At 38.2% G+C, this 13,264-nt stretch overlaps 1 protein-coding gene across 8 annotated transcripts in view; it reads right to left on the bottom strand.

The window, feature by feature from the left end:
* GRIA4 (glutamate receptor, ionotropic, AMPA 4) overlaps nt 1-13,264 on the bottom strand; it is a 223,209-nt gene that overhangs the window by 139,309 nt on the left and 70,636 nt on the right. For all 8 annotated transcript variants that reach the window (XR_001414519.1, XM_014965881.1, XM_014965882.1 and 5 more), the window contains exon 3: nt 12,996-13,235. Coding sequence is in view for 7 of the 8 variants with exons in the window: in XM_014965881.1 (XP_014821367.1) it covers nt 12,996-13,235 (240 nt within the window). In the remaining variant the exon portion in view is untranslated. The remainder of the gene's footprint in view (nt 1-12,995; nt 13,236-13,264) is intronic.

Consider the following 13,264-nt stretch of genomic DNA (forward strand, 5'->3'; position numbering starts at 1 on the left):
GCGCCTGACTTGCGGGAGGAGAAATTATGTAATTTGGCATTTAGGCTACTTGTGAATTCAGCTCTTGGTGCAGACGAGATACTGCACCTCTATGCATTTCCTATTATCACTCCTGTCTGGTAGCCTGGAAGTGCATTTGAGGATACAAGATAATGCACTTGGTGAACCTCTCTTTTTGCCATTTGGGTGATACACATTTTTAGCAGCAATAAACTAAATAGATCAAAACTTGAATTCTTTCCCTTTCTAAACTGATTTATAATTTTAAAAAATCAATATCTGGGTTTTTTTTTCTCATGTCTTTCATTTCATTCAAACCGGTGTGTTGATGCCTTAAATATCAGTAATTATTTGTCCATCCTAGAAACAAAACTGTACTTTTTCCTCCATGAAAGCCACAGACAGATTAATTTGAAGTCATATTACATGTTTTTGAATTTTTTTCAAGCTAAAAACCTTAATCTGTGACAATTGTGAATTGCAGAGACAAACAGAAGGCAATAAGACGTCCCCAGGTTCCCAAATAATGTACAAGGGCTGGAAATACATCAAGCGTTTTCAGAATATACTGGAAAAGGAGTATAAGAAAGTGTAGAAAAAAAGCCAATGGTAAGTGATCAAAGAGGAAAAGAAATGTAGAATCAAGCAAATAAATCTAGGCAAATATGTGAAAGCAGGAATGCAGAAGTAGAGCCAGAGATGATTCATGAGCTAATGCAGTTGAAGATAATTAAACCTCCCTGCAGTAATGGAAATGTGAGCAACAAAATAGACAAGACGACTTTTGGGAGGCCCTATTAAACAGAATTTCTGAAGCAACAGAAGATAAAGTTGCTGCAATTCTATACACAGCCCATGATGCAGACATGGGCTTAGGAACCCATAACTGGATATGCTGATACGGAGGACAAAGTAAGTTCCTTTCCTCACAAGGGGAAAAAAAACAGTCTTAAAATGAGAAGGGTGCATGGAGTGGGGCTGTTTTGGGGATATTCCACAGAACAACAGAAGTCCTGTGAAGAAAGGCACAGTGTGAACATGACCCTTGGCTTTCCACAGAATCTGGACAAAGATTTTTATTCTGCCTCAAGACCAAGAGCATGCAGTTGTATTAGGAAATACCTGGCAGAATGCTTTACTTATTTAAGGATAAATTTGATGGGAAATCAATCTTGCACAAGACACAACTTAAAAGACATATACAATGACATACAGTGACATGATCTTTTAAAAGTTTTTTTAAAGAAACACTTCAGAGGAAGGATATTATTTTCTCAGTAAAACAATTATTTGATAGAATTAGCTTCGAATTTTCTCTCAAAACTCTATTTCTTTGAAAAATAAGCATCAAAATCTTTTTAATGCAAAAAGGCTAGTTTAGATGAATTTCCTATTTTGAACAGATTTAAAAAAAATTAAAGGTGCTGAAACATACTAACTGAATGTTGTAAAGTAAGCTTTGTTTTAAAATAATGCTTGATGAGAATGAAAATACAAATAAAACAAACAAAAGAAAATCTAATCTAAAATTGCTGCAAGAAGATTTTTCAGTGACACAAAGTTTTTTTATAATTAAATTATTTCAACTCTTTTGCATCCAAAGCTAGGAGACAGAATTATTATCAGGCATATAGATACACACATACATATACAAAATGACAAAAATCCATCCACGCCATCAACACAAACAAAAGGAGATCCCCCCAAAAATACTTGATAGTTCTGTGCCTGGGGTTGTCCCTTGTGTTAAAGGGCCAGGTTCTAGCCCTACTTTGTACTAGTAAATGTAAACTCCATTTACAATGTAAGTTTGGCAAAGCAGTCTGATTTCACTACCAACAGTCAAAAGTTTCTTAAGAGTATTTTGAATAATTTAGACCTATTTGAAACTACCTTTATCCTATTAAATAAAAGACAGTACTTTTTTTTTTTTATGAGAAGGACATATTTGAATACAGAAATATCTTAATGCCTTGCTTTTGCCAAGTTTACTGACAAAGTAAACTGCTTCATTTCCACTTGATTTTGTTCCTACAAATCAAACCATTTTATAACAAGCATCTGCAAACACATTTCTCTGTTATGAGGAACTTCTTTGAATAGCTCACTTACTTAAAAAATGTTGTTTATTATCCTTATGTTTATTATCCAAGACTTGTTTACTACTGTCAGCTTTTGTAATATGCACCTACACTAGCCATTTGTTACTAAGTTTTCTTACTATGAGCTTTCTACAGAGAAAAATTTGCTCCAATAGCTTTTATGAAATAAAAGTGCCTGTACAGGACCTTCTAGAGTAATAGCTGTCCCATACAGATTGGGCTTTCCAGTAAGAGAGGGAAGATCTAGGGTACAAATCCTTACTCCCAGAACAGTTTCTTTCTTTTTTTTTTTCCCCAGTCATGCATTAACATAAAATGCATATTTGTTCCAGGGATCTAGACTAGCAACCACAGTTTTGGATTCACAACTCCTCTCTTTGATGACACTTCCATCACTTATTATGCCCAGGTATTCAATAATACATTAAATTTTCTTTTTGCCATTTGCAGAACTGGAACTAGAACAAAATATATGTCCCTTGCCCACAAGAAAAATTCCTGCAGCATCCAGGTGTGCATTAATATTAAAACCCAGCAAGGTAGCAGTACAAACGAGGGATTTTGAGTCCTTAGGATTGAAGGACCCTTTGGTTACTCTCTTTCCAATTGCAAAATGCTAAGTATCTCAAACATTCACTGCAATTTTGGTAACAGAAGCAGCTGTTAATGCTATTATCTGTAAATACTAGTGCAGGAAATTCCCTATACAGAGGCAGAAATAGCATCTGTAGTACTGTGATAAGTAGTCAATCATTTTAAAAGGATCTCTACACTTCCACCTCTCCTTTTGGAATTCACCAAAGACAAATTATTTGTATAAATATGTATGCAAATAGGATTCAGCTGTAATTAATGAGGGAAATGCCTAAAATATATTCCATTTACGGGCAAAATGCCTGTAAATCTCAAAATAGTGAAAATCTTCCTATATTGGAATATGATTCTTCACAGAAGCAGAAAATGTACTCCTAAAATCATAATATTGCATAGCTGATACATAGACAGTTTAATGAACTGAATTAAAAATGTGTGACTCCAGAAATGCCTTTGAATATAACCACAGGTTTACTTCACAACATACTCTACAGCCGAATTACCTTTACTTCCTGCTGCAACTCCAGAGAAGTAATTTGTACTACATAAGGGATAAATCTGTCTCACAAAATATACCAAGGAGTGATCACAAAGAATTAAATTAGTCTAATACAGTTTGATTATTTTTTAAACAATAAGGGCACAAACAATAGAATAGTGGGTTTGATATTTGTAAGTCTATATTTTGTTTATTTATTTTGATTTTTAAAAAGCCTGCTTTATACTGTATTAAAACTTGGAACATTCAACCACAGATAGATAATGCTCTCAAAAGACAAGCTAATTTTTCTAACTAAAAATGCATTTAGAAACAAATTGGCACAAGTATTTGTTTTACATTCAGTATTAAATTGGCGCTATGTCTGGTCTCTGGCAGCATCGACTATACTCCCCTTTGTTTGCTACCACTCCGTGCTCCAGCACTGAAGCCAACACCTGTGGCCATATAAAAGGCTATGTAGAGCAGCTGTGGGACTCAGATGTCCACACTGAAATAAATTTCTAAAGCATAAGCATTTGGATGTGCGGCTGGCTTCCTCGTCTGAGTCTTTTCAAGGCCTTCTTTGGAGGTCCACGCTGCTGGGTGTTGTATCAATCAACTGTCTGCAGTGTTATTACTGACCAGTGTAGTGGTAACATAGGACAGCCTATACTTAGAAAAGACGCTCTTGGTTATGCAGATGTAAGGCTGCCACCATCCCTTCACTGAAGACAGTTTTTTGCAGGTTTTGTCAATCATGATACCACTGATATAGATATATGTAAGAAAGGGGAGAGTCTTTCCTAAAGATTAATATGAAAGCTAAACATCAGTAAACCACAACATGAATTTCTGCTTAAAACTTTTTTGCTCTGGAAGTAGTTTATTTAATCCACGGAAAAGATGAATATAAGTCCCATTAGTATGTATATAAATCACCTGTTCTTATTTGGGATCAAAGAATAATAAAATCAATTTTTACAGCATACAGATCCTAACATACAGTATGTAGACTTTTTATTACAGCTTATCTGTACGGGGCAAGTGACTAAAATGGTTACTCAGAGCAATGTGTCTTCACATACACAGGTACAGCATGTACCCAGAAATATGCTCAGAGTTGCTACTCGTAACTCAAGAGCACCTGAACTTAACTTTGCAATGCAGACAATCTAGAGTAAATATGCCAGTAGAGAAGAGTCTTTTTCAGAAAAATTGCCATACTATAAAGTTAATTCCTTTCTTAATTGCAGTATAACTCCCTTGTGTGGAAAAGCTGTTAGATAAATGGAAACAGATACTCAGAATTACAGACCGTGGTGTCCTGCTCTCAAGTAAATACAGAACATGTGTAACAAACAGCTAAAAAAGACCTGTTTCCATTTAAAGGAATGTGTTACACAGCAAATTAACTCTTTGTGCCAGGTTCTGTAAATGAAATCCCGGAGAGGTGGTAGAGTCTCCATCTCTGGAGACATTCAACACCCACCTGTACACGTTCCTGTGCAACCTGCTCTAGCTGGACCTGCTCTGGCAGGGTGGTTGGACTAGATGACCTCCAAAGGTCCCTTCCAACCCCATATCATTCTGTTATTCTGTGTGATTGCACTGATATTATTAGAACAAACCAGTGGAAGCAGCAATGTTATTTACATTAGGGTACTGGAATATAAAAGCATACAGAAGCTATAGGCATATCTTTGAGTTACAGATGTGCAAACCTGAGATAAATGCAACTAAGAAAAGAACTTAGCTCTAAGGATTCTGCAACACTGTCACAAACAAATAATCAAAAAGGGTAAAGCTGCTTCACTGGCATAGCAATTTGAGAAGCAATATTTAAAATTATCATGGGTCTCTTGTCTTCTGTATGGCATCTGCTAACCCAGAATAAAGGAAAGCAAATTCTTCAGATCAGGAATATAACGAGCAGAAGTTTATTTAATGTTTTCTGATTTATATTTTTCTATGGCATTTGTATATTAGGCTCTGCTGCATATTCTAGCATATTCACTCAGAATATGAGTTACACCATATAACAGCCATAACAATTCTGACGCAGCTTAGTTTGATCCACATCTTACATGGAATAGCAAGGTCAAGGGACTCAGCTGCACACTTGATGATCAGCTTTTGATTTCCGTACCTGTATTTTCTGTTAATTCCAACCTTGATCTAATATTCAATCATTTCGATCAACAGAGGGATTACTTTTATTTAATGAAGCAGTCTGAAAGCTCTTGGAAGATTTTAATATCTAGTGAATTCTGAGCTCATTACACGATGACCATGCTGGTTTACCATAATTGCTTCTCTTTGCTGGTAAGACAAGGGAAATATGGAAAAATCACAGTATCATTACTACTGCCAGTGTTAGGATCCAGCTGCATCTTAGTTTCACATGTGCATTTACTACCTGTACTTTCAAGCTGTTATCACCTGCTGAGAAGATGAGGACAAGCCAGCATGTTGCTGGTGTAATTAATAATGAGCTAACACTGGCAAAACAAAATTTGCTGCAAACCAATTATCGATGGATAAAGCACACTGGTCTATTCAATTAAAAACATGGAATTTACTGAGTATAGACAGCGGCAAATCATATGAAGGAGGCTGAAAAACAGTTTTCCACACTCACTGACACTTGATAAGACAACTTTTCTATTTTTTCTGTATCAGTTCACATTGGCCTGCACGAAATTACAACATGACCTTGGTAAACAACAAACACAGTGCCACTTGGATCCCAACATGTATGACATGATCCACTGCCCGTGTAGAGTGTTTGCTGAAGACAGACAGCTTTTTTTTATCAAATCCAGTGAGGATTCTTTACTGTTCACCTACAGAATAAGTGCCATCCTATTCCTGGGATGTATTTGGGCTAGTGAAACTCCACCTCAGTTTGATTTGATGGAACTTCTCTGAAATAGATAACAGGCATTGGATGCTGCTTGTTTTCTGGAATACATCGTATCATTATTTCTGTGATGTCATGACAGCACTGATCTCCGTTTCACAAAAGTTTGGTACATAACTGCATGATGCAGGTAAGAACCTTTCATTTTTTGTATACACAGTCATGAACTTCTGTTTCTCTTTTATCCTTGGACATTTTTCCAAAGGTCAGTAGCATGAAAAATGCTTATGGTGGGAATCCTTCCAAATTCTTCCTTGTGACCATAGCGAAAAAAAGGGTCCAAGACCAAGCAGATCACTGCAATTGAACAAAGTCAGATTCCCAAGATGATCTTCTCTACTATCCAGCACATAACTGTTACTTCTCAGGCTTACCTGAAACCCCCTGTGACATTCTAGCAGCTTAAAGTAAAAACGATGTAGGTCTGGGCTTAACAGTGCTATGCAGAAAATAATTAATAAATAAACAGCACTTAGTGGCAAAACCTCTTTTTTTGGCAGTATTGTGTTGTAAATCCATCTTCAATTTGCTGCTTATTTGCAATACTTGATCTTTTTAACTTCACAAATAAGAGCCTTGACTCAGTATTTTAATGCAGATAAACATGTAGGCTATATTTCCATATTACTACTGCAGTTAGAATGTCTACCTCTTTCAATTGAGCTATTGAAATAACTTTCCAACTTGCTATTATATTATTACTCTTTTCATTATTAAGACATTCACAAATTTGTTCAGAAGAGCAGTAAAAATATCACCTAAAGCTTGATGTAGGGCCCATTCTTGCAGTTCCTAAATGCCCAGCTAATGACAACTTAACTTACCGAGTAACATATTATAATTATAGTCCTTCAACCTGATTTTACAGTGTTTTTGTCTAAGTCACTTTAGAATGGTTTTGATCTGATTTTTGAATAATAGAACATACTAAATGTTTTACAAAGGCTATATATATAATTGAATAGCAATAATATATTATTGAAAGTTGCTCCATAGCAGAAAATTATCTTTTCAGTGTCCCAAGTACTGTGAAGAAGCCATTCCCAGTTTCCTACAGAAATCATGAAAATTGCATTAATATAAATCCTGGGGGGACATAACAGATCATCTGAGGTGGGACATAGCAAAGCAGATCACCACTGCAGATATTTTCTAACCTCTTCTTTAAAACCTCTAGTGGTAAGAATCCCCACAATCTCCTCAGCTTATTCTAACCTTATTGAAACATTTTTCCTTGTAACACCGTAAATCTGCCTTCCTGAAAAATAATTTTAATTCTTGCCTTGATCTCAGTGGGTACAAAGAAGATTTAGTCTTTGCTCCTTAATAGACCTAGAATAAAACCATCTCAATTCCTAAAGCTTTTTCTCACAGGTCATGATTTATTTTTTTTAATAGTCTTCCTTTCCTCTGGACCCTTGAAACTTATGTATGTGGTATCTGCATGTGGTGGTCAGTGATCAGAGTGCCATTCCAGCAACAGATGCCAGATCCTTGTGCCATGCCCATACTAAAGGCTGTGAACAGTACACAGTGCTTTCAGAGGGCAAGGAAAAAGTGGTGGGACACTGCTGCTACCATCATGTCCTCTGTGTGTTTGATTTACTCGGTCCCATTCCACTTCCTCAGCTTACTGGAAATGTTTGAGCTTTTCTGTTGCAGTGGAAATCCGAACATGTGACACAGCAGCGTAGTCAGCTGGGAGAGAGAGCAATATGCAGCTTTCATTTCTCACACGCAACATTCTTTTTCCTAAATTTCAAAATAACATTTACTTTATTGGAAACAGTATGGCTTCTCCAGCTTATGTTATTCTTATGGCTCACCACAACAATCACTTCCCACAACACTAGCGTTGAGACAGTTACTCTGCACTTTGTGTTTGTACCTTTGATAGTTCCCTACTAAGTTTACCCTTTGTACCACCTTTATAACTTTTCACCTTCTTGATTCATCTATTTAGCAAGATCACTCTGAACTCTGAATGTCTCTTGAGTCACTCTTACCTTGGCCAGGCTGGCTATACACAAAAGCTGTTCTCTGTGCTACCACACAAATTCATACTGGATGTTGACTAGACCAGAGCAAAGACAAATTCCTCGCACCTTACGTGCAACATTCTCTTACTTTTAAAATGTGTCGTTAATAACAATCTTAGGGCTATGGTTTCCAATTTTCAAGACACCATGCTATAGTTGAATATGTATTTTCTATTTTTTTTCTGGGAGAATATCAGGCATGAAGCAATATCACCAGACACACCAAACCTACTGCTTACTTCTGGGCCAGCTACTCTACCAAAGGAGAAAATTAGATTACCCTGATAAACTGATTGTAAATAATCTCCCTCAAAATAATAGGGAGAGCTATAAATTTCCCGTAGCTTTCTTTGCTTTCTCCAGACATCTGGAACTCACCTATCCTCCACAAATCCCCAAAGACAAAAGCTTGGAGATTGCTACTCTATTTACTGTAGGATTAATTTGAACAGGCCATCAGGACTTGTGTAACCCTTCTGCCAGGTCTAAATTGTCATAAAACAGAACAATTTCAGCTTTAAAGGGGTTGCTATAAAAACGCTATCCAGAAATGTGGGAAAATGAAATTTACCTCGTGCACAGCAAGCTGATTTTCCTCACCTGCAACCATGACTGAGTTGCTTTAATGAACAATATGTAATTACAAGAAACAAAGGAGGAAAAAAAAAGCATCAACAAGGTACATAAACAGGCTCACACACAATGCCTAATTTCTAGACAACTATAACTATTTTACAGTCCTCGCCTCTGGTGAGCCAACTGCTACACCAGCTGGTAGATCTACCCCTCCTGCTACTGCTCTTTAGTCACAGTCAGGGACTGAAAACTCTTTCTGAGAAAAATGGCTGCTGAACTTCTGGGAAGGCAGTTTCCAGCTTGCTGGCTGCCATCCTCCCATGCTGCTCTGCAACCCTTCTAGTGCTCTGCACCTTCGGAACCCCTTAGTTCTGGGTAATCACTGCAGTTTTACTAGAAGCTTCAAACATTACACCTCTCAGTAACACTGCACACAACGTGGAAAACTAACATCAACCTCTTGTATGCTCGATTCTTGCACCTCGTAATTCTGTATTGGATATTAGGAAGAACTTCTTCACCAAAAGGGTTTTCAAGCATGGGAAGCAGCTGCCCAAGGAAGTGGCTGAGTCACTATCCCTGGAGGTATTTAAAAGACATGTAGACATGTAGCTTAGGAACATGGTTTACTGGTGGAGTTGACAGTGTTAGGTTAATGGTCTAGATGATCTTAGGGGTCTTCTCCAACCTAAATGATCCTATGATTCTATTCTTAAACAGCTTCTCACACCTCACACAAATTTCTCCAGCCTTCTTCTGTGATTTCAGGGTGCAACTTTTGCTTTCTGGTGTTAGAAAATATTGTCATCAACTAGCAAAATCATAATACTGAAGACATACCTCCGCTAGGTCAAAAATCCCATGGATTTGCAGATGGACAGCTCCACTTGATTTTATGCCTCTTTTAAAAAGAAATACCTCTCAAACACAAAAAAACCAAAATATATAAACCAAATGTTCTTCTGATCCACTCATTTGATTCTTTCACTGAAGTCCCTTTAGAGGTGACAACAAATATTAACTGAGTACTTCACCTCTGCTGGACTTTCCTTTCCTATAGATATCTCAAGGAGGCACAGTTTACATTTCAGCCCTTTCCCACTATGCTTTGTGTACCTCAGGTAAGTGTTCTGCTTTTTCCCTGTCATGTCTGTGTTCCTGGCATTTTGTTACTATTATTTGTATTAAGCACTAGATCATAATTAAACCTTTTTATGGAAGGAGGGTAGGAGAAAGAAGGCTGCCCAGAGATGTGGTGGAGTCTCCGACCCTGGAGACATTTAAAACCCGCCTGGAGATGTTCCTGTGCAACCTGCTCTAGGTGGACCTGCTTTGGCAGGGGGGTTGGACTAGATGATCTCCAAAGGTCCCTTCCAACCCCACATCATTCTGTGATTCTGTGATGTATTGAACAAACAGACCCTTGAGGCTTTAGCCTTCTTTGTCACTCTTTACTTGATCACTTTTCCAGCTAAATAACGAGCTGAATTTTCCTTCATCTTTCTTTTAAGTCTAATGTCTTTTGCAAAACCTGTTCTCCCTTCCTGTAATGTCCCTTGCTACATCCAATTCATTTTAGATCTTTGCCACTCTTCCTAGTATCTTCATCCTGTCACAGGACAGTGATTTTCCAGACTGCCAGTTTGGCAGAACATCAGAAAGGGAGATTTAACACAATAGCTGAAGCCAGCACCTCATCAGAATTTGTGAGCTCCAAGACTACTCCATGTAGTGCAGTGTTTGTGCAGTACATGGGAATGACTTAAAGAGACGCAACAAGAGTGTATTCCTGACCTGAACTGAAATGCTAACATAGACACCCCCAGTAGCAAAGAGACTGGGGTTCTGCAGGGAGCTCAGAGGCTGTCAGAGGTGAATGGAGTGATGCAGCAGAGAAACCTACCTTCATAATTGGATTTAATTGTTCACCCCCTAAGAGCGAGCAGCAACTGAGCCACATGCAACAGAGCCAAGAAGCAGGCAGGACGGAAAACCCGGGAAAACAGGTCTGAAAACAACATGCATTTGCCCACCACAGCACGTCACTACTGCTGCTGAAGGCTTGCCTAAGTTTACACTGTCATATCGCCTTCTGCCAATGACTTCTGCCTGTTACAATGCTGATTGCTGCTAAATGCTGCCTTCTTCATAAATAACTACTGTGTCTGGCTGGATTCTATACTTATTGCTTACCTTCCCCCATAAGAGTTTATTTATAGCTTCCTGATTAAGCTGCAAAGATCAACTCTCAGTCTCAGTATCAAAAGCAAAATGCTAAAGGGGTTCCCCTTCCTTCAGTTGGGTTGGACAGGGCTGCTCAGAGAGACAGGGAAACATCTGGCGTGTAAAGGAAGGTTCTCTGGCAAAAATCTGGACAAGGTTAAGTTCTGGCCTCAGTGACAGAGACCATAATACTCAACATCAGTGATTTTTTTTCTTTTTCTGGTTACACTGATAGTAAGAGATTATACTTTTCTTACCATGTCTCATATCCACATTAAAAATTTCTATTCTGAAATGGTAGTGAAAATTATTCAGCACTGATGTATCTCTACAGTCATCTTATTACCTAAATACATTAAATCTTATTTTCTCCTGCATTAAACTGAATCACAAGACCTTCTCAGAATTTGAGCAACTATCCAACGCAGCATACCCTATATCCAAGCCAGAAAATGTCATCTCTTTACCAAAGACACACTGATGAGTTCAGAGTTGCTGAGTTCAGTGCCATAAGAATCAGTTATTAAACACACTGTTACGGATGACGCTGTGAAACTGCCCTTGGTGTGATATTGCATGCTTAAAAATGATGTCTCAATCTAATTAAGCCTGTGAATTTAGATGAGAAAGGTGACTGCAGGTTGTGCACTTCTTCTCTTAACAATTTGTTGAACTTGTAGGATCACATCCTACATGTATGCTCTTTTTCTTGTTACCCATAATTATGTCAAATAGGAAAACTTTTTAAATACACTTATTTTTTCTCTTTCCAGTTATCTTAATACACTCCATAATGCTTCTCAGGGCATCCTTTGTAGGTTCTGCAAACATTAAACAATTTTTTTGTTTAATAATAATAAAAAAAACCCCAACAAAAAACCAAATTACGGAACAATACAAACCCTTTCATTTTGTTCCATTGCTCATTTTGATTTAAATTCAGGTATTTAGGCAATATATCAAGCTAAAAACTCACTAAAATTTAGTGCTTGTATATAGAGAAAATTGACTTCTATAGCCATAATCAAATAATTAAACAGATTTAGTTAGGTCAGTATAATTCCCTATTTCTACTGCAGAGTAATTATACTGGAATAAAGCCACTTTAATTCCAGAATAGACTGTCCACATGGGGAGCTATATTGAAACAGCTGTAGTAAAATAATTATTTGACTACAGCTATGCCGCTCGCTTCCCCCCTGAAAGCAAGCCATCAACATAAAAATCTTGCCTCTTTCACAGAAGCTCAGCCATGTTGGCTCAATCCTATTCCATAAACAAAGGCGAAGGGCTTTGCCAGCAAAACGAACACATGATGTGGAGATTTTACTTCTCAGTTCAGTGCTGAGTGGTGAGGTGCAGTGATGCACTTGCATTTTTTTACCACATAAAAGGTTCTGAGATGTTCCAGGATGTGGAATGGAGAATGCGGATAGAAAGTGTAGCCTCTTGTGTAATGCACTATGTATTTTATAAAAGTGTAGTCAATCACACAGATAACCCCAGATGAAAGAAGACAGGCTACCACAGCTCTCCCTCCCTCTGCTGCCCCATGGATGCCTCTCACCTGGCAGGTATTGCCTCTGACCTCCACTTCTCTGCCGCAGCCTGAGGGCCTCACACTGAGTGACCCTCCCTCTGCCTTGACCTTCCAAAGCATGGAAGGTCCAAGGCTCGCATCTCAGCTTACGCCAGAGCAGGTGCAGAGAAATGGCTGGTCCTCTCCACATTTTTGTAGTGCTGTCACTTATGAAGTGAGTTGAAGAGCGACCAGAGCTGTAAATTTTTTCTTATTGAACCGTGTCTTTGTTTCACTAACAGTTAAAATGTTTTAGTATTCTAGACTTAAAGCACAGGCTTTGGCTGGCCAAAACTACGTATCCAATATCCAATATTTGCAGACAAAGGAATTCTTCCTTCAGCCACACAGCTATTCAATCAGAAGTATTTCACCTCAAAGGCCCTTAGAATTTGACTCCCCAAGTTCTCAATACCATACAAAAATGCACAGTTTTTGCAAAAGTCATTTGAACTACAAACAAAGCTGGGTCGCAACTCACCTCGGTCCGTGTCATACAGGAAGACAAAGCGGTTCCACTCATAATGATCCAGCAAGCTCAGGAGGGCTCCCCGCAGAGACGGCCGCAGCTGTAGCACAAACTGACTCTCACCCTCCGTGGGGAAACTCGGGGTGATGAGGGAGATGTGCAAGGCGCTGCAGAATGAGGTCAAGGTATGTACTGATCTCTTATCGTAAAGTCCAAAAATGGCAAAAACTCCTCTAGAATACTGGGAGCAAACTGGAAGAAAAAAAAAAAAAACACAACCA

The sequence above is a fragment of the Calidris pugnax genome, unplaced genomic scaffold (genome assembly GCF_001431845.1).
Source record: "Calidris pugnax isolate Ruff unplaced genomic scaffold, ASM143184v1 scaffold20, whole genome shotgun sequence".
NCBI classification, from domain to species: domain Eukaryota; kingdom Metazoa; phylum Chordata; class Aves; order Charadriiformes; family Scolopacidae; genus Calidris; species Calidris pugnax.